General features: G+C 44.0%; 2 protein-coding genes across 3 annotated transcripts; both read right to left on the reverse strand.

Moving 5' to 3' along the window:
- Positions 1-823: 823 nt before the first annotated feature.
- On the reverse strand, positions 824-6223 carry LOC112232810 (probable G-protein coupled receptor 21). The gene has a single exon (XM_024400041.2). It carries the CDS (start codon positions 5987-5989, stop codon positions 4940-4942), a length of 1050 nt encoding a protein of 349 aa, XP_024255809.1. The 5' UTR covers positions 5990-6223; the 3' UTR covers positions 824-4939.
- A 13186-nt stretch (positions 6224-19409) lies between these two features.
- Positions 19410-23199, reverse strand: LOC112232809 (zinc finger and BTB domain-containing protein 26). Of its 2 annotated transcripts, XM_024400040.2 has the most exons (3): positions 23048-23188; positions 22094-22261; positions 19410-21887 (listed from the first exon to the last, which is right to left on the reverse strand). In XM_024400040.2, exons 2-3 carry the CDS (start codon positions 22232-22234, stop codon positions 20676-20678), a joined length of 1353 nt encoding a protein of 450 aa, XP_024255808.1. In that variant the 5' UTR covers positions 22235-22261; positions 23048-23188; the 3' UTR covers positions 19410-20675. The 2 variants fall into 2 exon arrangements, with proteins under 2 accessions (XP_024255808.1, XP_024255807.1); XM_024400039.2 differs by having other exon boundaries at positions 22094-23199.
- Positions 23200-24175: the final 976 nt, after the last annotated feature.

The following is a 24175-nucleotide window of genomic DNA, read 5'->3' on the forward strand; positions in this document are numbered from 1 at the left end:
TCTGACTGCTTCACATCAGAGATTAAGTTGCTGTTGGCTATTTCTGTGTACTGAGGGAACATCCACATTAATTGGGCATAAACAACAAACTTACCTAAGATTGTTCTCGCTCTCACGCTCTCTCAGCTATCAGAACCCAAGTTCCCATTTAGATTAGAAAAAAGGGTAAAACCAACAAGAAAGAAAGCAAGGAAGAAAGGGTAATAAACAAAGAACTTCCAGTAGGCAGGAGGGATATCGGAGGTTCCACATCGGAGGTTCCCACCGACTACAGCCGCCATCCCGTCCATGGGCGGTGACTCAGGCCTGGATCAGGTTGGCAGCATCCAGCAATCCAGCCAGCCTGGTCACGATAAACATCAATGCTCGTATTCCCTCTATTTCTGGCTTGACATACACTCCGACATGGTTACCTCACAGCCATTGCTGCACCACAGCACCTCTACATCAACACACTTTGTGTGTGAGGGAGAGAAACACTACAGAGGTGTGTGTGTGTGTGTGTGTGTGTGTGTGTGTGTGTGTGTGTGTGTGTGTGTGTGTGTGTGTGTGCGTGTGTGCGTGCGTGCGTGCGTGCGTGCGTGCGTGCGTGCGTGCGTGCGTGCGTGCGTGCGTGTGTGTGTGTGCGCGCGTGTGCGCTCATGTATTTGTTTGTATGTTTGTGTGGACAGATGAGCCTGAAAAACCGAGGGTAGAGTCCGTGCCCTGTCAATTTGAGGAAACATTTTTCTCATTGCCCACAATGCTAAAGCAAGAACGCACACAACCTAAAAGAAATGAGCCAAAAAGTGCTCCAGCAGGTAAAGTCACATTTAATTGTTGGATGCAGGCTACAATCAGAATCAAAATGGTCATCAGTAATTGTCATAAAATACATACAGTACGTATCATCACGTCAGGTACAGTCACCAACACGTGAGGTACAGAACATTTGTTGAAGAGCTTGCTTTTTACATTGGAAAACCAGCATTGTTCCACCTTATATTTTAGTTAAAATGTGCAATAAAACATCACTTGTGGAGTTTCTAATGGTGGCAGCAAAGCAAAAGTCTCTTTCCTGTTCAGTATGTATAAAAAACTTGTTGTTCAGTTACACGTTAATTAAAAACACAACACCAGGAAACATTTTATATTTCATGAAGTTTGGCCATTATCTCTCTTTATTCCTCAGAATTAATGATAATTCATTCCTTATCAGAATTCATGGGAGAGTTGAGATGGTGGTCGCGGTTCCAATCGAAATACATTACAACTCCCCATCCCAAACCTGCCCTCGTTTCAACGCTTCTGGAAGTTTCACTTCATTTCACAATAAGGTACAGATATGAAGTGAAACTTCCAGAAGCTTTCAAATGAGGGCCAGGTTGTCAGGATGGGTAGTGTACTATACAAGTACACATTAATTACAAGTAAGTACCACTCAAGATACACTTCATTATAACTAGCTAAATCCCGTGTAACACCTAATAATTACATTGTACTTAGGCAAACATTCCATGTACAATATGCTTGAAATAGTGTGTTTTTCCTCATCTGGGATGACCAAGATAACCCAGACGGTACACTTTATTTTGGTGGCAAGTGCTAGCAATAACATTGAGTGGAGATATATTTTCAACAGTGCACATTCATGGGTAAGTAATTAGAGCCTATTAAGCATAATCTCTCGGACACCCAGCACATCCACGAGGGGTCACAACCTTTGTGACAGTTGTTACTGAATCTAATGCAGCTGAGAAGAAACAAAACATTAAGCCCATTTGAAACAAGCATGGTAAAAATAATAGATTGTTACACCTTTGTAATTACAGACTGCAATTACTACCAGTTACGTTTTGTTACTACACTGTAACTATTGGTTGTTAATGTTAACTACAATACATGCTACAGTGTAATTACACATGTAATTACATTGTAATAAGAACCCCTTAAAATGAAGTGTAACCTAAAGTACATTGAGTACTGTACTTTCCCATTGAAGAGCATTCATGTGAGTTCAGTATAAAACAAACGCTCACGTTTCTAGTCATTTGAGCGCAATAGAACACACACTACATGCTCCCATTCTAGAACAGTCATGTGAGCCAGATAATGCAGAACTACTCTCCAATCAGATACAGATAGATATCAAATATCACATGCGCATAATGCAGTTTACCAACAAGCTTGTGTTAGATATCCAAGAAGAGCCCTTTTGTGGCAGGCCCGGCAGTCATTGTAAATAAGAATTGGTTATAAATGGACCTGCCTGGAAAAAATTCAAATAAATAAAAGTAATACCACTACTGATATGTTTTTACTGTCTTGAGAAGAGTTGGGCGAGGACAGAGACTTGTATTGCACAGACCCCCACTGCACAAACAGACAAACAGAGACAGCAGCATGGGGAGAAGGAAGCCCTACAGATGGCCCCTGAGGAAAAACAGACATCTTTCCAAATATTCTAATTAAATACAGACTCTTTTCTGACATGGCCTTTTCTCTGTGTAAATCTGATCTTTTGGAATCTCATTTTTTGAGTTCAGATTTATACCACATCCATATGTGGATCTCAATTCTGATACAGTTCTGATGCTCCATATGCAACCTCAGTCTGGACGCTCAGATCAGATTTGTTTTGCTCTGAAGTGCCGTTACCAAGACGACTACCCAAAAATGTTAAGGAACACTGACAGGAAATGAGCATTGAATCTATGTGCTACTTCAGATAGAATGCTCAAATCTGATATGGGTCACATATAAAACTGAGTGTGGACAGTCAGGAAAAAAATCTGAATTGGGTTCTTAGTGTGGCGGTGTAAACACAGCCATAAAGACCCATACAAAAATAAATCTGTTTTCTTGAACTACTAAGGTCGTTCCCGGAAAGGTGACGTTTCTGAAAATTAGACGACCTAAAGGAAATACTGTATAATATGCTATTTACACACCATCATAAATTGTTGTGTAGGCTATAGCCGGAAAAAGTCATTTCCATAGCATCATCCTAAAACGAGTGTTGATTATCTCACCCATTATTTATTTGAAAAAATCTAGGATTATCCTATATTAACCTGGGATATCAACTGTCATAACTCCACAGTGACACACTATTCTTGCAACAGATATCCAAAAACATACAAAAAAGTTCATTTTTGAAACATAACAGATGTTGTATACAAGCTTTGCATACACACTATAGTAAAAAGATGCCTGCATGCTGTCCTTGTGGTTCTTGAAATTCCTAGAATGGAATGCAATCTTTCCTGGGGATAAGAATACAGAGTGCTGCACTGCAGACCCATCTTAAAATGCTCTTTGCTTAATTGCCACGGTAGGTTGAACCTAGCTTGCTCTACTGTGCGTGTGTGGGAGTGATTGTCTACACCTGGGTACCCATGGGTTCATCATATAAGAAGAGTCCCGCACATACAAAACAATCACCTTTGCACCTTTTATTGTATTGTTTCAATGAAGTTTACACTGACCAAAGTCTGCTCTCCTATCCTACATATCAGATCTAACTTAGTTCACATAGAAACCTATAAGCAATTCACAAATCTACTGTCCATACAAGCCTTCGAGACCCACTGGAGTTCCACCTAAACCTACTTTACATGAAACCCTTAGAAACACATTGTCTCCATGACCCTTCTTCCTTCTAGAAGGACAGTCTAGACCTCTGATTAATGCGCTACTCCTCCACTCAGTTCATCTGTACAGATATCAGGAGCCAAGGAGCACAGAGGGAGAGAAGAGCTCGACTGTAAGTAGTCAGCATGCACACGGTAATGAGTGTGTCTCTCTTTGTATTTTGTTGTGCATCTGGATCGGAAGCATGCCTAACATGATGCAATTCCAATCTATAAGAACATCTTGACTATGTTATTGCTGCCATATTATAATGTGGAGCATGTCATGCATTTGCAATTTCAAGACCAGTTTAAAGGCATCAGCAATTAAGGGTGAACAAACAACTGACGTTCAACCTGAGGGAACATGGACAGAAAATACAATTCTCAAATAAATCTACTTGTCTCCTTGTTGAGAATGCAGAATGAAGACACAGCTCCATGATAAACCAGAATGCCGGTGGGCATAGAGTCGGCCATCTTGCCAAAATTGGCAATTTTATACATCAACATTCCCGCCTAGAAGAATCCTTTTGATAAAATACACAAAATACGGTTCTGAACAAACTAAATGATTTTCTTGGAAAGTGACTGTTACTGGTAACTGGTATCCTTTCTGTATGTAATACTGTAATGTAGTGCACAGCATCATTAACAGATAATTTGACACTCAAATATTTGAATTTTTCAATAACTGCTACAAAATGGAAACTGTCTGTTGCAGTTTCTAAGAGAAGAAATACAGTCTTTCTAGTACTTTTGTTTCGAAATACTTGTTTTGATTCACTATTGTCTACCCTGAAAGAACACAATGTAACAGTTTTGCATCAATGTTGAAATAACGTTTTTCACTGCAGTGGTTTACACAATACAAGTCGTGTTGTGCTGATATTGTCCTTTTTTTGCATTTGGAAGATATTTGGTAGGCTAAAGATTCACAGGCGCCAAACATGGCACCAGAGCTATACGACTGGAGTTGCTACTTTTTTCCTCAGATCCATTCTGATGTTCATCTAAACTACCTTACACCTTCTCCTCCATGCACAGTGGTGATCCACACAGCCAGAAACAGACAGCCCACGCTTGGGAGAACACTGCAGAAAAAGACTGGAGAAAACCCCACCCCTCTGTAAACCACCCCTCTGAAATGAAGGGCATAGACCTGGGCACCTCTCTGGCCTGGCCTCAGGGGTCTATGCACTACCATTGTAGCGAGACACCCTGTGACATGCAATGTAGTAATACACTGCACTCACCAGGAGCTAAAGCCGAGGCCTTAGCTTACTGTAGCTAACCAACCAGACAGTGTCTGTAGGAGACTGTCACACCTAGCAGGCCTGGGCTGGGCGCTGGCTGGGTGGAGCAGGACCCTTCTTCCCCTCGGTGCAGCAGTCCAGTTCCAGACAGGGGGAGAAAAGTGACGTGAACAGGCGGCCCAGGCCCTTCCGGAACATGCTGTTGGAGAGACTATAGATGAGGCAGTTGCAGAAGCTGTTGCTGATGGCTAGCCATGTGGTGAGGAAGGAGGCCACCACGTGGCAATAGAGGCCGGCGCTCTCCAGCAGGAAGTAGACGATGTAGGGCATCCAGAGCACATAGAACACGCTGGTAATACGGAACAACACCATGGCGTAGCGCTTATCCAGGCACCCTTCACCACGCTCGTTCCCCTGGGGGCCGAAGCGTGTGAGGCGTTGGATGATCTTGCGGGTGTGCTGACGGCAGATGAGGAAGATACTCCCATAGGTGAAACACACAGTGAGGGTGGCTGGAGCATACAGCACAGCCACGATGAATGAGCTGAAGCCCGGATCGGTCTGCCACGAGGTCGCACACCAGCGAAATATATCTCCGTGGTAGCCAGGCTTCCCCCACCCGAAGAGGGAGGGCAGGAAGATGAGGGCGGAGTAGAGCCAGATGAGGCCGATACAGATGCGCAGGCGACATGGTGTGACCAGCGTAGCATAGGAGAACGGCCGTGTGATAGCGATGTAGCGGTCAACACTAATACACGCCAGAGACGCCATGGACACACTCTTCAGCACAGACACCAGGTAGACAAACACCTTACAGGTGAGCTCCTCGTCCAGCCCCTTGAGGTAGTGGAGCAGGGACAGGGAGGGTACCAGACAACTCACCCCCACCAGGAGGTCTGCATAGGCCATGGTCTGGATGAAGTGGCTGGTGGTGTGGTGGTGAAGCAGTGGAGCACAGTGGAACACAAAGATCACCACCAGGTTGCCGCTGATGATGAGGATGGTGAGGAAGAGAATGACGGACACCTCCAGCACGCAGGTGTTGAGATTGTAGGAGTAGCCCATGCCCAGCAGGCAGAAAGGAGAGCTGCTTTGGTTCACATCAGAGGAGGAAGAGTTCATGTTGGAGCTGCGGGAAACAGACCGGTCAGTTCAGTTCTGCTCTCATCTCTTATTACGGTCTTTGTCACTTTCTTTAACCAGACGGTCAGTTACTCTCTCTTTAACCAGATTGTCAGTTTCTCTCTCTTTAACCAGATGGTCAGTTTATCTCTCTTTAACCAGATTGTCAGTTTCTCTCTCTTTAACCAGATGGTCAGTTTCTCTCTCTTTAACCAGATTGTCAGTTTCTCTCTCTTAAACCAGATGGTCAGTTTCTCTCTCTTTAACCAGATGTTCAGTTTCTCTCTCTTTAACCAGATGGTCAGTTTCTCTCTCTTTAACCAGATGGTCAGTTTCTCTCTCTTCAACCAGATGGTCAGTTTCTCTCGCTTTAACCAGATGGTCAGTTTCTCTCTCTTTAACCAGACGGTCAGTTCATCAATCCGTGCTCCTCTCCCTTGCACTTTAGTTCCCCCTGGAGGTAAGCCGCTACTCAATGGTTGTTTCTTCCCCTCCTCTTCTCTGCTGCTCCTCTCCTTCTAGTCTCTTTTTCCACTTTTCTGGCCTCAGAGTGCAATGCAGTCTTACAGTAGCAAACGTTGTCCTCTGTTGCGCACTGAGAACAGCAGAGAATGTTGCTGTGTATGAGTGTGTGTCTCTGGGTGTGTGTACGTAATTGAGTCGTGTGCCAGTACCAGCCAGCCTTCTGGTGGGCTAACCTAGCACATGCAGGCTCTGGTGTGTACAGTACACATGGCTGCAGTAGTCTGTCTACCCACTAGTTTCAGTTCCACCTCTAGTCCTCTCTCCTTCCCACTGAGCTGCAGAGGTGCATACAAACACAATCTCTGGATGTCAACTTCTGTGCATGCCCTATACAATACCCGCAGGTGGAGTTCAAGGAGTCCCGGAGGTCATCTAAAAGTCTGGATCTATAATTCCTCTGCGAAATTATAACCAGTGTAGAGAGAGATTTAACGGAAAAAAACAGTCATCAGAAGCCAAAAACACATTCCAACCAAAACAGTGCCGTAAATGTCTAGAAGTAGCAGCAGCAGAAGTGCTTTGCAGGCGAGAAGCAAAGAAATAGAAATCCAGAATACCACAGCATCCACAGAGAGTAGGAGGATAGGAGGAGTATAGTAGAGCATCCAGCGGTGCAAGGAGCTCCAGTCTCTGATTCCAAACCTCTTTTGAACCAGTGAGTGTTTAGAGTAAAATAATAAGGAGGAAACGATAGCCCTTTACTGCTCCATTCTGCTGTGGCACTGATGCAGCAATGGTACTGCCCTCTCCTCCCCCTTACTCTCGCTCTCTCTCTGTCTTTCTCTCTCTCTCTGTTTCCTTTGCTATGCCTGCAGCAGCAACAGCCTGAGAGGAAGAGCTCCTCCCTCTCTGCAGGCTCAGCCAGTGAGTATAGCTGGGTAGAACTCTCTCCACACAGACTGTGCACACCCACCTACGTATACACAGAAGACTCTGAAGGCTCCCCCATCACATACTGTACACATGTGTGCAAGTGTCCCCTCACACACAAATACAGATACAGACACACATGCATATACACACACAGAGAGATATGGTTATGCATTCATGTACACACATGCATGGACACACACACACACATTCACACACAAACTCACTGACACACGCACACACACAGGTTAAAGAAAGAGGAGCCATGGAACCATCCTTTTTGATCATGCACAACAGAACTCACTGTGGGATTTAAACAAGATACTTGGTGAAGATGAATTTCAGACTGAATTTTCAGACAGATTTCTGCTGGGGTGGGACGGCCAAGAGTCCAGAGGGTTGAAGTGTAGGGTTTGAACCTGAAGTTAGGGAGGGGCAGTTCCCCTTGCGTCTCCATAGGCAAGCACCAGGGTCTAGAAGTAGGTGCGAGCTTCGACTGGGAGCCAGTGGAGAGCGTGAAGGAGCGGGTTGACATGGGAGAACTTGGGAAGGTTGAACACCAGACGGGCTGCAGCGTTCTGGATGAGTTACAGGGGTCTGATGGCACAAGTGGGGAGCCCAGCCAGCAGAGAGTTGAAGTAGTCTACGTGGGAGATGACAAGTGCCCAGATTAGAACCTGTGACGCTTCCTGGGTGAGGAAGGGTCATACTCTATTGATGTTGTAGAGCGTGAACCAGCAAGAGTACTGCTTTGATGTTTTCAGAGAACGACAGGATGTTGTCCAGGGTCAAGCCGATGTTCTTTGCACTCTGGGATGGGGACACCGTAGAGTTGTCAACTGTGATGGAGAGGTCTTGGAGTAGGCAGACCTTCCCTGGGAGGAAGAGCAGCTCCTTTTTGTTGAGGTTGAGCTTGAGGTGGTGGGCCTTCATCCAAGCTGAGCTGTCTGCCAGGCACGCAGAGATGCGTGTCGCCACCTAGGTACCAGAAGGGGTGAAGGAGAAAAGTAGTTGAATGTCATCTTCAACGCAATGATAGGAGAGACCATGTGAGGATATGACGAAGCCAAGTGACTTGGTGTATAGAGAAAAGAGGAGAGGGCCAAGAACCGAGCCATGGTGGACACCAGTAGTGAGAACACGTGGTGCTGACACATCAGCTGGTAGGATCAATCTGACAGGTAAGATGCAATCCGAGAGACGCCCAGCCCAGTCTGCAGTGTGTGCGAGTTTGTGGAGAGGAACAGAGCAGGCATTGAGAGGTGGTTTGTTATTCTTCACCATATGGAGGGGGTGTCAGTCATTGATCGTGTTTACCACTGGGTCAAGGGTCAATTCATGCACATCTGCCGCCATTATGGGGCCAAAGTCGGCCTGGACCCGCTGAACAAGTGCTGAGTTGTTCCGTGGCCTTCACCCTGCAGAGTAGGTAAACATCTACCCACATGTCTCACCCCAATATTACTACAGGAAATAGTAAACCAGCAAATAGTAAACACTGTTCTCTGGGAGAAGGTGATGGTTGAAGGTGGGGCTGTGACTAATTTCCCTTCGTTTCTTCAGGTATTATCAGCTTCACAGAAAGGTGAAGCTGCAGTGTGTGTGATGGGTATATATACAGCTATATTGAGAGAGTAAATAGTACCAGTAGTAGAAGTAATTGGTTATACAGTGGAACTGGAAATATGATATAGCCAGTATTTCTGTAAGAAGATGTATATCCGAGTACAGAACATTGAGCCATACCTTCACTCAAAACCACACACATGTGCTGTGCATCACTGTAGTGTATCCATTTACCTATTATAACTAACTCCTACTCGTAAAGACAGTCTCTTTTCCGCCACACTCCTGGCCAAATTGAGTTAGACACTGGCACTTGCTCGATTACTGGTGCCAGAGACAATTTCTGTCATTTCTGCAGGACGAGTCCACTGTCTAGTTTGGCATCATCCTCAAGGGACGGACTACAGACAACCTGATGGACAGTGGAGAATGAGCCTATCTTGATTGTGTTGTCATCTGCCTCTGTGATCTTGTTGTTGTCAGTTGATCTCGCTGTTGTTTGCATGTCTTTGAACTAAAGAGCTGATGACGCAAGACAAATTCCTGAATAAGGCCAATAAAGTGAACTGAGTCTGTCGGTCATTATTTGTGACTCAATAAATCGGGTGGGATGACATTCACCCCTCACATCAAAACGACAGCAAAAAACAGTGATAAAAAGCAGCAATTTTATCACATGAACGTTATCCATACCAGCGTGAGCCGGTGGGGATGCATCATCACCTAAAGGTCATAGGTCAGATGTACTACCTAAGTGATGAGACCAGAGAGAGGCGGTGGCATTTTACTTTTCCTCTCCATGACAACCAACCAGTCCTGACACATCATGTTGTTCCTTGATAATGGCCATGATCAACACAGTTAAGCCAGTCAGTTATAGGTGCTGAAGTGTACATTACTCTCTATGACCCACGCTTCTATAAACTGTACACGTCTGTGTACTGTACTTTACCTTGCCCAGGTATAGTGCATGTTGTTGTATTCTACATTGTAAAATAGGCTTACACCATCAGACACACATCCAGGTCTCTTTATAGGCTACCAGTACACTGTATTGCAATAGTTTCCTGTAGCTAGATTCAGACCTGATACAGCTGCCAGACCTGCCTATCTGTTGTCAGTCTGTCTGAGTCAAAACACTGTTTATCTAGTGACACTTAAGAGCATGTAAGTGTGACTACACATTCATCAGAGTTATGAACGATGGGATTAGTCAGTCCAACAAACTCACTAAAGCGCAAATAAAGCATTAATAATTGTATTCTATTATCTTGTTTATTTATGTAAGTCTTAAAAATACATACTGTAAAGCCAAAGAGTGATGGGATACGTTTGTACACTGACATACCGTAGAAAGCGACTTTCATACTGCAATTGTAACATTATCACTAAACAATCACTTCTTTGACATGTTCTACTGCGCTGCTGGGCACATCAAACAGAGGCAGGACGCAAACATACACTATATATACAAAAGTTTGTGGACACCCCTCCAAATCAGTGGATTCGGCTATTTCAGCCACACCCGTTGCTGACAGGTGTATAAAATCAAGCACACAGTCATGCAGTCTCCATAGAAAAACATTGGCCGTAGAATGGCCTTACTGAAGAGCTCAGTGACTTTCAACGTGGCACCGTCATAGGTTGCCACCTTTCCAACAAGTCAGTTAGTCACATTTCTTCCCTGCTAGAGCTGCCACAGTAAAACGTAAGTGCTGTTATTGTGAAGTTGAAACGTCTTGGAGCAACAACGGCTCAGTTGCAACACTCACTACAGAGTTGCAAACTGCCCCTGGAAGCAACGTCAGCACAATAACTGTTTGTCAGAAGCTTCATGAAATGGAGTTCCATGGCCGAGCAGCCACATACAAGCCTAAGATCACAATGCGCAATGCCAAGCGTCGGCTGGAGTGGTGTAAAGCTCGCTGCCATTAGACTTTGGAGCAGTGGAAACGTGTTCTCTGGAGTGATGAATCACACTACACCCTCTGGCAGTCTGACGGGCGAATCTGGGTTTGGCAGATGCCAGGAGAACGCTACCTGCCTGAATGCATAGTGCCAACTGTAAAGTTTGGTGGTGTAGGAGGAATGGGGCTGTTTTTGCGGCTGTTTTTCATGGTTTGGGTTAGGCCCCTTAGTTCCAGTGAAGGGAAATCTTAACTCTACAGCATATAATGACATTCTAGACGATTCTATGCTTTCAGCTTTGTGGCAACAGTTTGGGGAGGTTTTAGCATGACAATGCCCCCATGCACAAAGCGAGGTCCATAAAGAAATGGTTTGTCGAGATCGGTGTGGAAGAACTTGACTGGCCTGCACAGAGCCCTGACCTTAACCCTATCAAAAACCGTTGGGGTGAATTGGAACGCCGACTGTGAGTCAGGCCTAATTGCCCAACATCAGTGCCCAAACTCACAAATGCTCTTCAAATCAAATCAAATCAAATTTTATTTGTCACATGCACCGGTGTAGATCTTATTGTGAAATGCTTATTTACAAGCCCTTAACCAACAATGCAGTTTTAAGACAAATAAGAGTTAAGAAAAATATTCAAGAAATAAACAAAAGTAAAAAATTAAAGATCAAAAATAAAATAACAATAACGAGGCTATATATAAGGGGTACCGGTACCGAGTCAATGTGCGAGGGCAGAGGTTAGTCGAGGTAATTGAGGTAATATGTACATGTAGCTAGGGGTAAAGTGACTACGCATAGATAATAGATAATGAACAGCAGCGTAAAAAAAAACGATTGGGGGGGGTCAATGCAAATTGTCTGGGTAGCCATTTGATTGGTTGTTCAGCAGTCTTATGGCTTGGGGGTAGAAGCTGTTAAGAAGCCTCTTGGTCCTAGACTTGGTGCTCCGGTACCGCTTGCCGTGCGGTAGCAGAGAAAACAGTCTATGACTAGGGTGGCTGGAGTCTTTGGCTATTTTTAGGGCCTTCCTCTGACACCGCCTGGTATAGAGGTCACAGCTGTCTTGGTGTATTTGGAACCATGATAGTTTATTTGTAATGTGGACACCAAGGAACTTGAAGCTCTCAACCTGCTCCACTACAGCCCTGTCGATGAGTATGGGGGTGTGCTCGGCCCGACTTTTCCTGTAGTACACGATCATCTCCTTTGTCTCATGCTCATGCTTGGTCACATTGAGGGAGAACTTAATGATGGTGTTGGAGCCATGCTTGACCAATCATTCATGGGTGAACAGGGAGTACTGGAGGGTACGAAGCACGCACCCCTAAGGGGCCCTTGTGCTGAGGACATTATGGTGTTGAACGCTGAGCTGTAGTCAATGAACAACATTCTCACATAGGTGTTCTTTTTGTCCTGATAGGAAAGGGCAGTGTTGAGTGCAATAGAGATTTGGAGTGGGTCTAGGATTTCTGGGATTATGGTGTTGATGTGAGCCATGACCAGCCTTTCAAAGCATTTCATAGCTAGAGACGTGAGTGCTACTGGTCGGCAGTCATTTTGGCAGGTTACCTTGGTGTTCTTAGGCACAGGGACTATGGTGGTCTGCTTGAAACATGAAGGCATGAGAGGCTCGGCCAGGGACAGGTTGAAAATGTCAGTGAAGACACTTGCCAGTTGGTCAGTGCATGCTCGGAATACATGCCCTGGTAATCCGTCTGGGCCTGAGGCCTTGTGTATGTTGACCTGTTTAAAGGTTTTACTCACATCGGCTACGGTGAGCATGATCACACAGTCATCTGGAACAGCTGGTGCTCACATGCATGCTTCAGTGTAGCTTGCCTCCAAGCGCGCATAGAAGTAATTTAGCTCGTCTGGTAGGCTTGTGTCACTGGGAAGCTCGTGGCTGGGCTTCCCTTTCTAGAGACTTCCTTAATATTTGGTTTTGCGCACAAGCTGTTATTGACAAATAGACACAGACCTCCACCCCTTGTCTTACTGGAGGATGCTGTTCTTTCTTGCCGATGCACGGAAAAACCAGCCAACTGTATATTACCCATGTCGTTGTTCAGCCACGACTTTGTGAAACATAAGATATTACCGGTTTTAATGTCCCATTGGTAGGATAGTCTTGAACGGAGCTCATCCAGTTTATTCTCCAATGACTGCACGTTGGCCAATAGGACGGATGGTAGAGGTGTCCACATACTTTTGGTTATGTAGAGTATGTGAACGTGCATACTGTACACACACGCACGCACACATACACACAGACACACACGCGCACACACAGTCTTGTACACATAACCTTATGGGGACACACAATTCAGTCCCATTCAAAATCCTATTTTCCTTTACCCTTATCCCTAAACCTAACCCTAACCCTAACCTGAACCCAAAAACCTAACCTTAACCCAAACCCTAAACCTTAGCTCCTAACCCTAAAATTAACCCTAGTTCTTAACCCTGACCCTTAATGTAATTCTAAACCTAACACTAACACTATTTCTAACCTTAACCCTAAACCCCCTAGAAAAAGCATTTGACCTCGTGGGGACTAACAAAATGTCCCCAGTTGGTAAACTTTTGGTTTGTTCACTATTACCTCCAGAAGTCCCCACAAGAATAGTTAATCACGTCCACACGCACACACACGCACGCACGCACGCACCCACACACACACACACACACACACACACACACACACACACACACACACACACACACACACACACACACACACACACACACACACACACACACACACACACAGTGGCAGGAACCCCCGGCAGTAAGCTGCACTAATTGCCACAGCTGGACTATGTTTAATTCATCTCAAGGTTCTGATTAAGAACAATGAGTGAGAGTAATAAGACTGAGAAATGGAAGTGGGATTTTAGCAGCGCTCCCAGCCTCTGCACCCTCGGCTTTGCCTGAGGACAGATAAGTAATTAGTAAGATTAGTTAAAATATCTAATTTCCCCATGAATGGTTTTTAATTAGTAGAATGTATGTGTGTGAACAGGCGAAAGACAAAGAGAGATGAATGAAAAGAAAAACAGTGAGAAAGAGACAGTGAGGGACTGTGTGTATAGAAGAATATGTCCCAAGGCTGGTAGGCTACTCTGTGTAAAGCAATGACAATGTGAAGTTTAAATACAGTAACTGCGAGCTAATTAAGGACAATTGCACAAATTCAACATCCTTTTGAAGATGAAAACTACATTTGGGGAAACAGCGCCACAGTTACCCCCAGCGCCTAACTTATTGTTATTGTTTTGTTGATGAAACCGAGGAGATGAGGGATCTAGATAATTGCATGGTTAAAAAATTGCAGTGTTTGTTGTTTGCAGTAACTTCCTTGTTGTTGTAATATCCTAAACGGATATGGCAGCTTCACTAATTAAGGATTCTAATTTTAAAGTGAAGAGCATACAACTTACCGCAGGATTTTGAAAGTCAGCATGACTGACAGTGCTATTTCAGCTTCTCCCCAGGGCAATCAGTTAGACTTCATTCCACTTCACTGGATTTCAGTACTGTTCAATCACTCAAAGTAAATGTCTACACTGATTTCATAGATGTATTAATATGATCCCTCTCACACCAGGCAGCTTGATATGTTTAAAACAGTAATCTTGGGCTTAACACCAGAGGAAAGCAGCAGCAATTTGGACAAAGTTGACACACACACACACACACACACACACACACACACACACACACACACACACACACACACACACACACACACACACACACACACACACACACACACACACACACACACACACACACACACACACACACACACACACTTTTGTCAGAAATCAATATCACATATCAGCGATTTCTCATGTAGCCTATGATTAATTTATAGTTTGGATGAAGAACGGTAGCTCTGTACATTATTAAATCATTATATTTTTTTAGCCAGAGAGACAGGAATGAGGACATGTAATCTTGTTTTACCTTCTGGTAGCTGTCCTTTTGTTGATGTGGACACATCACAGCTGCTCCTCAGGACCTTGATTAGGAAGGTTGGTTACAGTAGCGTTGGAGCAAACGCCTGCACATCCAGTAGCAATCCAGGGCAGGGGAGGACTGGGACAAAAATGAGGCTCTAGCATTTAATTCACACCAGCCCACGTCACTACACGCTCCGCTAACTCACGCTCCACACACACACCCCATCCCCAAGCATACACCCTACACCCTGACACAACAATGCTGACACATAACATTTACATCTTTATGTGCACTAACTAATATCATAAGCTAATTGGAGTTCAACACCTGAGGAAGTGGAAACTCAAAACACATTAACTAGATCGCTAACTGTAAATAACACCCACTGCTGGTTAGGGCCATTACGATAGCAGTATCACGATACTTGTTAGTATCGGGAAAGGAAACAAAACACAAAATGGATTAAACTTCTTTAGGAAAACAGCCCTAATGTTGGAAACAAACATCATTATGTTGTCATCCAGAGTCACATTTATTTATTTTCCAAGCTACAGCACAGAATATTTTACATACAGCAGGTTTTTAAAGGACCAAAGAGTTTAATCTGCTTCGCCATGGAAAAATATCACAATACTGGTATCATCCCGACCGTACTGCTGGTAGTAGCCCTCACAATGGCCGGTGAGCACTTCACGCCAATCCATATCTCAAAGCCATGTCAAATATCTTGGTTGTAAAATAGTTGCTATTGAGAGTTGAGAAATAACTACACTTACAGCAGGCCCCAGCTAAACAGGCACAGGGCAGGGCACACTTTCATTACAGGAATCATGAGGATAATACACTTTACTGTAATGAAAGTGTAAAACAAATCTTAACAGGCTCATGGGCCACTGGCCATGTCACCTTTTTCATTTATTTTATAAAAAATACTTTTAAAAAGATGTGTGTCAATTTTGACCAGCCCACCCAAATAAAAAATGGCCAGCTCATCTGTCATTTGCCAAAATTGCCAGATGGCCAATCTGCCCCTGCTCCAGGACATATCTACTGAAGTGGATACTACTGGCCATGTCACCTTTTTCACACCAGTCTGCTGTTCCCACATGCTTCAAGAGGGCCACCATTGTTCCTGTTCCCAAGAAAGCTAAGGTAACTGAGCTAAACGACTACCGCCCCGTAGCACTCACATCCGTCATCATGAAGTGCTTTGAGAGACTAGTCAAGGACCCGATCACCTCCACCCTACCTGACACCCTAGACCCACTCCAATTTGCTTACCGCCCAAATAGGTCCACAGACGATGCAATCTCAACCACACTGCACACTGCCCTAACCCATCTGGACCAGAGGAATACCTACGTGAGAATGCTGTTCATCGACTACAGCTCGGCATTCAACACCATAGTACCCTCCAAGCTCGTCATCAAGCTCGAGACCCTGGGTCTCGACCCCGCCCTGTGCAACTGGGTACTGGACTTCCTGACGGGCCGCCCCCAGGTGGTGAGGGTAGGCAACAACATCTCCTCCCCGCTGATCCTCAACACTGGGGCCCCACAAGGGTGCGTTCTGAGCCCTCTCCTGTACTCCCTGTTCACCCACGACTGCGTGGCCACGCACGCCTCCAACTCAATCATCAACTTTGCGGACGACACAACAGTGGTAGGCTTGATTACCAACAACGACGAGACGGTCTACAGGGAGGAGGTGAGGGCCCTCGGAGTGTGGTGTCAGGAAAATAACCTCACACTCAACGTCAACAAAACTAAGGAGATGATTGTGGACTTCAGGAAACAGCAGAGGGAACACCCCCCTATCCACATCGATGGAACAGTAGTGGAGAGGGTAGCAAGTTTTAAGTTCCTCGGCATACACATCACAGACAAACTGAATTGGTCCACTCACACAGACAGCATCGTGAAGAAGGCGCAGCAGCGCCTCTTCAACCTCAGGAGGCTGAAGAAATTCGGCTTGTCACCAAAAGCACTCACAAACTTCTACAGATGCACAATCGAGAGCATCCTGGCGGGCTGTATCACCGCCTGGTACGGCAACTGCTCCGCCCTCAACCGTAAGGCTCTCCAGAGGGTAGTGAGGTCTGCACAACGCATCACCGGGGGCAAACTACCTGCCCTCCAGGACACCTACACCACCCGATGTTACAGGAAGGCCATAAAGATCATCAAGGACATCAACCACCCGAGCCACTGCCTGTTCACCCCGCTGTCATCCAGAAGGCGAGGTCAGAACAGGTGCATCAAAGCTGGGACTGAGAGACTGAAAAACAGCTTCTATCTCAAGGCCATCAGACTGTTAAACAGCCACCACTAACATTGAGTGGCTGCTGCCAACACACTGACACTGACACTGACTCAACTCCAGCCACTTTAATAATGGGAATTGATGGGAAATGATGTAAATATATCACTAGCCACTTTAAACAATGCTACCTTATATAATGTTTACATACCCTACATTATTCATCTCATATGCATACGTATATACTGTACTCTATATCATCGACTGCATCCTTATGTAATACATGTATCACTAGCCACTTTAACTATGCCACTTTGTTTACATACTCATCTCATATGTATATACTGTACTCGATATCAGCTACTGTATCTTTCCTATGCTGCTCTGTACCATCACTCATTCATATAACCTTATGTACATATTCTTTATCCCCTTACACTGTGTATAAGACAGTAGTTTTGGAATTGTTAGGTAGATTACTTGTTGGTTATTACTGCATTGTCGGAACTAGAAGCACAAGCATTTCGCTACACTCGCATTAACATCTGCTAACCATGTGTATGTGACAAATAACATTTGATTTGATTTGATTACTGTGGATATATACTGTACTACGGTATTATGCACTCCACTTGACAATATAATGTCCTCAGTACCTATGATTTACATCCTTATGTTTGTGTTATCTGACAGAAAACACCCGGAGTCAGACAGGGACAGGACCAGTTCTAAAAACATTGTGTTTCTTCTCAGTATAATTGAATTCATGTTCTTGACATCCAGCCCCTTAAGACAGACATATTCTGTGAGACAAGCAGGCACTTAAAACATCTTAAAATGTCCAGTGGAGAACAAAAGGAGCTCTGAGGGCTTCACTGGGTGACTAATATTTGATATTCTGCACTAAAACAAAACATTTGAAGCTATTTCTAGACAAGACTTGTTTAACAAAGGGATCCATAATTCTACCCAAATGTCCCATTTGTAAAAACAATGACCACAGTCTGGAGGCCTGACCATGCAAAAGACAAGTCCCAGAGTGGTAATATGTCTAATATTCTATCTGAGGTGCACATGGCTTCTTGGAAAAGATCTTTCACCATCAATCGTTGCGGACATGGCTGGTTGATAACATTCCGTATCACTGTTGTTTTGTGGATTCAGTTGAATAATAACAGCATATTAGGGCAAGTGGCCATAGACAGTTCTCTGGGCATTGTGTCTGCAGACTCCAAAACAGAACATCAACAAAACTCACACTTCTTTGGCATTGTATGTTTTTGTCAGTGTATTAAATTGACAATTATCACCTTTAGGCTAAGAGCTCCTGCCCACAATTAACAAAACATTTGAGAAACTCATTAATGTGAACACAGAGCATTTTTGACAAATGAACAAATCAAATTAGTTGTTTCAGTTGACATAATTAAGCAATTTGAGGATTAAAGCTATGTTGCTCTTGTAGCTGTTGCTTAATGGATTCACACACACACACACACACACAGCTGGTTTAATAGGGGCCACATATACAAAACAGGCAATATCTGTACCAACAGAACATATACAGTGACAACGTCTAAATGACATATTCCACGAAACAATTGTAACATAGACACAGGAAGTCGGGAAGCAGGTGCAGTTAGTAAGTTTAATGATAACGAACATGGAATGATACAAAACAAGAGAAGCGTCTCACACAAACAATACTACCTGATGACTGACAAAACAGTGCTAGATAAATTGTAAGTAATGAAGGTAATGATGAAGTCCAGATGTGACTGTGCAGGTGTGCGTAATGATGGTTGCCAGGTGTGCGTAATGATGATTGCCAGGTGTGCGTAAAGATGGGTTGCCAGAACCGGTGGATAGTAGACCGGTGACGTTGAGCGCCGGAGCGGGAGGAGACTGGCTGCAGGATTGCAGGATTGTGACTGGCTGCACAGTGGAGCTGCAGAGTTTCAGCCAAGCAGATCCTGTCTGCCTGAGTGATTGGGCTAGGCGCAGGAAGACATGCCAGCTGCACCAGACCATGCGTCCATGCACCTGCACACACACAGAGGGCGTATTCCAGATTTACAGACATACTCTGTGCAGGCCTGCTCAGATTTGCAGATATTTGTAATCCCTGGTGATGTGTTTACCTACTCAGAAATGCCATCAATATGATACAGTATAATGATCTTGTAATCTGCGCAGGCTAGACTGCACTCAATATGCATATAGAACTGTCTGTAGGTTACTTGTAACCAGTCAAGTAGTCAATCAACTGATGTGGCCCCTTAATTTGATATCTATGTAAATAAAACAGAGATCAGTGTGACAGTGAATACATCTATTCATAAGGCATGGTATGAAGTACAATAGTATATTGATATCTAAATAGAGCAGATAAAAAGACTAGTGTAAACATTCATTTACTATATTATAATAACCCTGATGCTGTGGCATGGGGAATGGTCATCAATGTAAATCCTCTTACAATCTTGAATTACAGTACTGTAACATCAGTAATACAACCATAACAATGGGTAACTTATATGTAGTGTTCTCAGAGAATACAAAAGACAGCGCATCATGTTGTGAGATTACATGGTATACAATGGCTCCATCTGCTGTAGGAAGCATAGTAATGCTTTTGGGGTTACAGGCTGACTACAGTAACTTGTTTGGTTCCATTGTGCTGAAAAATATATATATACTAGTTTTACATGGTGGTTACATTGACAGGTACAGTGTAATTACAGTGTAGATACACATTGTTGCACAGCTAACTATAGCTGTTTGGACTTTGTAGGCTCTCAATTAGATTTGCAAATAAATTCTAATTGACAGTTGGGCCCAAACTACCCGTACTACGTATCAATGTGTACACACACTGTAATTAACCTGTACCTACCAATCTAATAACATTGTAAATAGATCAGCTTTTAGGGTCACTTAAAGTAATGTGGGACTCATTGTTTTCCTGTTGGGTGTCTGCTCCTCTGATATGGTAGAAACACAACATCCTCATCATTCTCACCCACGTCACATCCTCTCACAAGATACAAGAATTTATTGTCTACCCATTTCCAAAACAGGCTTAATCGACAATGATAACATATTATGTTTTAAAGACACACTATCATCACTTTGGTCCTACTGTGGGCTACCTTAGCCAAAACAATCCTCCTGAGGACAAATCATGTCAGTAATATTTTTGGCACTCATTTCACTTAAGAACACTTGTTGTGACTTAACAGAAATGTCAGCATTACACATTTTTAAAGCTTGCTATTTTAATCTGATAAAAAAATCTAACAGATTCACATTCTGTTGTCTATTCATAAATAAAATATGCATTTACATGTATTACAAAAATGACACCACACAACCAGGGCAGCTTTTTAAATATCATGTTAACTCATTCACTAAATTAACATTGTTATAAAATATGAACACATACTGTATACGTCTACAGTAACTTTTATTCTAATATTCAGTGTTGTACCTTCAAGTACCGTCCGATACGGTTTACAATTCAGCTAACACTACTACGCATCTATTAATTTATGACTCAGCAGAAATGAAACGTGATACAGCACTAAAGAGAGTCATCCATAACAACAGGCTTATTGTCCATGCTATTGTCCATGCTACAGTCCTGCAGACGCCCGTACTCAAAATCAAGAACCCCGTCATGTAGTAGACTCCGCTCGTTGGCGTTGTCAAAGCTGTTCTTGCCGTGGATTTGTTTGAGATGTTTGCGGAGCACGGGCTTGTGTGCGAACACCATGTCGCAGTAGTTACAGCGATGGGGCTTGTCTCCACTGTGTAAGTTCTGGTGGTCCAGGAGAGAGCATTTCTGAGTGAAGGTCTTGCCACATATGTTGCATTGAAAGGGCTTGATGCCAGCGTGGACCCGCATGTGCCGGTGCAGGTTACCCTTCTGGGTGAACGTCTTTCCACACAGCAGGCACATGAACAGCTTGTGCATCTTGAGGTGGTTGGCGTAGTTCTCTAGCTGGCGGAACACACGGGCACACTTTGGGCACTGGTGGTACCACTGAAGGGATTTGTCTGAGTTTCGTAGGTGCCCACCCAGATTAGGTCTCCCTGTGGCTGAGGTGGGTAGTGGGGGGGGGCTGAGCGGGTATCCTGGCATATGTGGCATGGTCATCTCACCAGCCCGGGTGTCCACGGTGGAGTTGATTAGGGAGTGCTGGGGCTCAGGGGAGTGTAATGACGATGGGGGGCTGGTGTGGAAGCACCCTGCAATGGAGGCAGAGGAGCGTTCAGACATCTCCGACACCCGCTCACAAATGGCCTCCACCTTTACGATGGTGATGGGGCTCTCCTCGCCCTCACCCCTGTCTCGCCTCTGGGTAGGGGTCATCGGCTGAATTATCACATCATCATCTTCATCATCCTCCTCCTCACGATTTATTACCTGGGCATGGGGCAGCTCCTGTATTTTCTGGATGGGAGAGGCTCTGAGAGTCTCTCCATCTCCTTCCTCCTCCTGAGGCTGCTGTTTCACTTGGCAGTGTCGTGGCTGGATGAACTTCTTTAGAGCCTGGGTGCACTGCTCCACCACGTGGCCCATCTGGAGGAAGCTGGCCACGGTTAGGTAGTTGACCAGCTCCAGCTCAGGCAGCTCCAGGGTGCCTGTGTAGCAGGACAGCAGCAGCCGCTGGCCCACCTCTGCCTCCTGGGTCATGGAGATCTGGACCTCCCTTGTGGACGAGTCCTGAAGAAAGAACTGGTCCCGGAGGAAGGGAGAACCGGCAGCCAACACCACCTTGTGTCCGGGGACCTAATAATATTTATAAATAATATGTAATAAAATGTATAGCACAATTCATACAGAGACTGCACCTCATGGTGATGTGCCTAATAAAATAATGATAAAAAGAAGATACTAAATATATAAAAACTTGGTAAACAGAAAATGCTTATAATATAAGCAGCAGAGAATGCTTATAATATGTGCAAAAACACAGGTGGCTGATAGATGTGTACCTCCAGGTCATTGATGCGCACGGTGACATCACAGAAGCGGGTCTGGCGGCGAAGCAGGTTCATCTTCTGCAGCATAGAGTCTCCGAAGGTTCCGAAGCGGAACTGGAGGATCACCTGGTTCTGCTGCTGGGCCATGGACATTGTGGCTTCCTGCAGCTGCCTGCAGGCCTGGTGGGAGGGAGAAAACACAGTGGCAATGCATTTGATAACAGGTATATGGAATATCATGTGGTTAAAATGCATTTTAAGACTTTTTATAAGAATATGATCCCTTTATGAGGTAGTATTAACAGAATCATCCTGATTTAATAACAGCCAGCTTGAGGCAGTTGAAAATGTCCTAGACAAACATATGTCATTATAAAGGCTTAAGACATCAAAACGGCTCAAACTACATTATAAGGGTCAAGCATGATGATAAGAGTGCAACATTAATTTATGTTTCTGAGCAATGACTATCAGTGTAATGTGAAGTGTACCATACCCAAATAGAAAATCATGACATAATATTTTCGTTATTATCAAATAAATCTTTGAACAATCAATAATGCTGATATTATAAGAGATCAATATGAAAACTGAAACATATCAAGACGTAAAACAATCTCAATTGATAATATAGTAGGATTATTATTCTTAGGCCTATTATTATGCTGCTGTGCGGAGACATGGTTGACAGCAGACGCGGAGCCTAATCGTCTGAAGACAAACTGATGTTTGATAAATATTCAGAAAAAATGATGTCACTCCACTTGGATCAAACAGAAACACAGCTAGGCGTCATTCATTGTTTTAGTGAAACGATCAAGCAAACGCATATTATGTCTACTCGGCGTTCTTTCTCTTCATCACGGGAATCTAGATGCGGCTCTAAAACAGTGGCCATATTTTACCAGTGTCCCGAATGTAAAGACAACAGCATTACTACATTTCAGCGCTAGAGAAAACATTCACCTATCGTCTATTGTCAATAGGAAAATCACGCCTCGAAAACTGTCTCGGTAAAATCACTTTACATGAATCTACTTTTCAATCTAGAATCGTCTTGAAAAAGATTGCAGTTTGCCTACAGTGCGGAAGTGCTAGTAAGGAGGATCGTCACTAGATCTCACAGCCATAAAGTCATAAACCCCGCCTATTTATACCGTTTATTTTCCAAAAATTCGTTTTTAAAGCTAACCCTAACCTTAACCACACTGCTAACCTTATGCCAATCCCTAACCTTAAATTACGACCAAGAAGCACATTTTTACTTTCACACATTTATACGATAATAGCCACATTTCACTTTGTGGCTGTGGTAACTAGTGGAAACCAGTGAGGAGGGGCAGCGCCACAGAGTTTCTAAACTGAGAGACCCGACATCGCGAGACTTCCGGGAATGCTTGCGAAGCAGACTCGGCAGACCGGGGTTAAAGAGGTCAATGGGCGCATTCGAGAGAATCACTTCTGTCAAATTGATGTACATCGTTGGTCACTGCTTTTTTTTTAAATCACGTGATCAAAGGTCATGAAGTTTTGATAGCAGTAGATAGCAAGTTATGTTTATTTGTACTAATTAGCACAAACTCTGAGAACATTGAGTTATAGGATTCAGAAGGGGCGTGGCATTGATGGAGTTCGATGTGCCATGAGTTTGCGCTATTCGTACATAAAGACATTGTGCTAATTTGTACATAAAGTACATCATGAATGAGAGACTGGGTTGCAACTCCTATATGAAATAGATTTGGATGAAAATTAAAACATTTGTCACTTTCACGAGTTTGTAATAATGACATGTTCAGCTACATAAAATAACTGCTTTGAATCTAGGTTGTACTATTAGAAATCAATCAAATTAACAACTTAGTTAAAAAAAAATCCCTTCTGTCATTGAGCACGTTTGAGTGGTAAGTCGAACTCATTATCGAATCAATCTGTGAGCGAGAGACTCAAATATCACATGAATATTCCTCCATTGTACATGAATCGCAGCAAATTAGTTGCTGTTTCAGTCATGTCTTTGGTCACCTTCGCATGGGTTAAACAAAAACACCCTTATGAGTGACTGACAATAGATACTCACACAATACAGTCGAT

Source organism: Oncorhynchus tshawytscha, linkage group LG04, assembly GCF_018296145.1.
Source record: "Oncorhynchus tshawytscha isolate Ot180627B linkage group LG04, Otsh_v2.0, whole genome shotgun sequence".
Classification (NCBI taxonomy): Eukaryota; Metazoa; Chordata; class Actinopteri; order Salmoniformes; family Salmonidae; genus Oncorhynchus; species Oncorhynchus tshawytscha.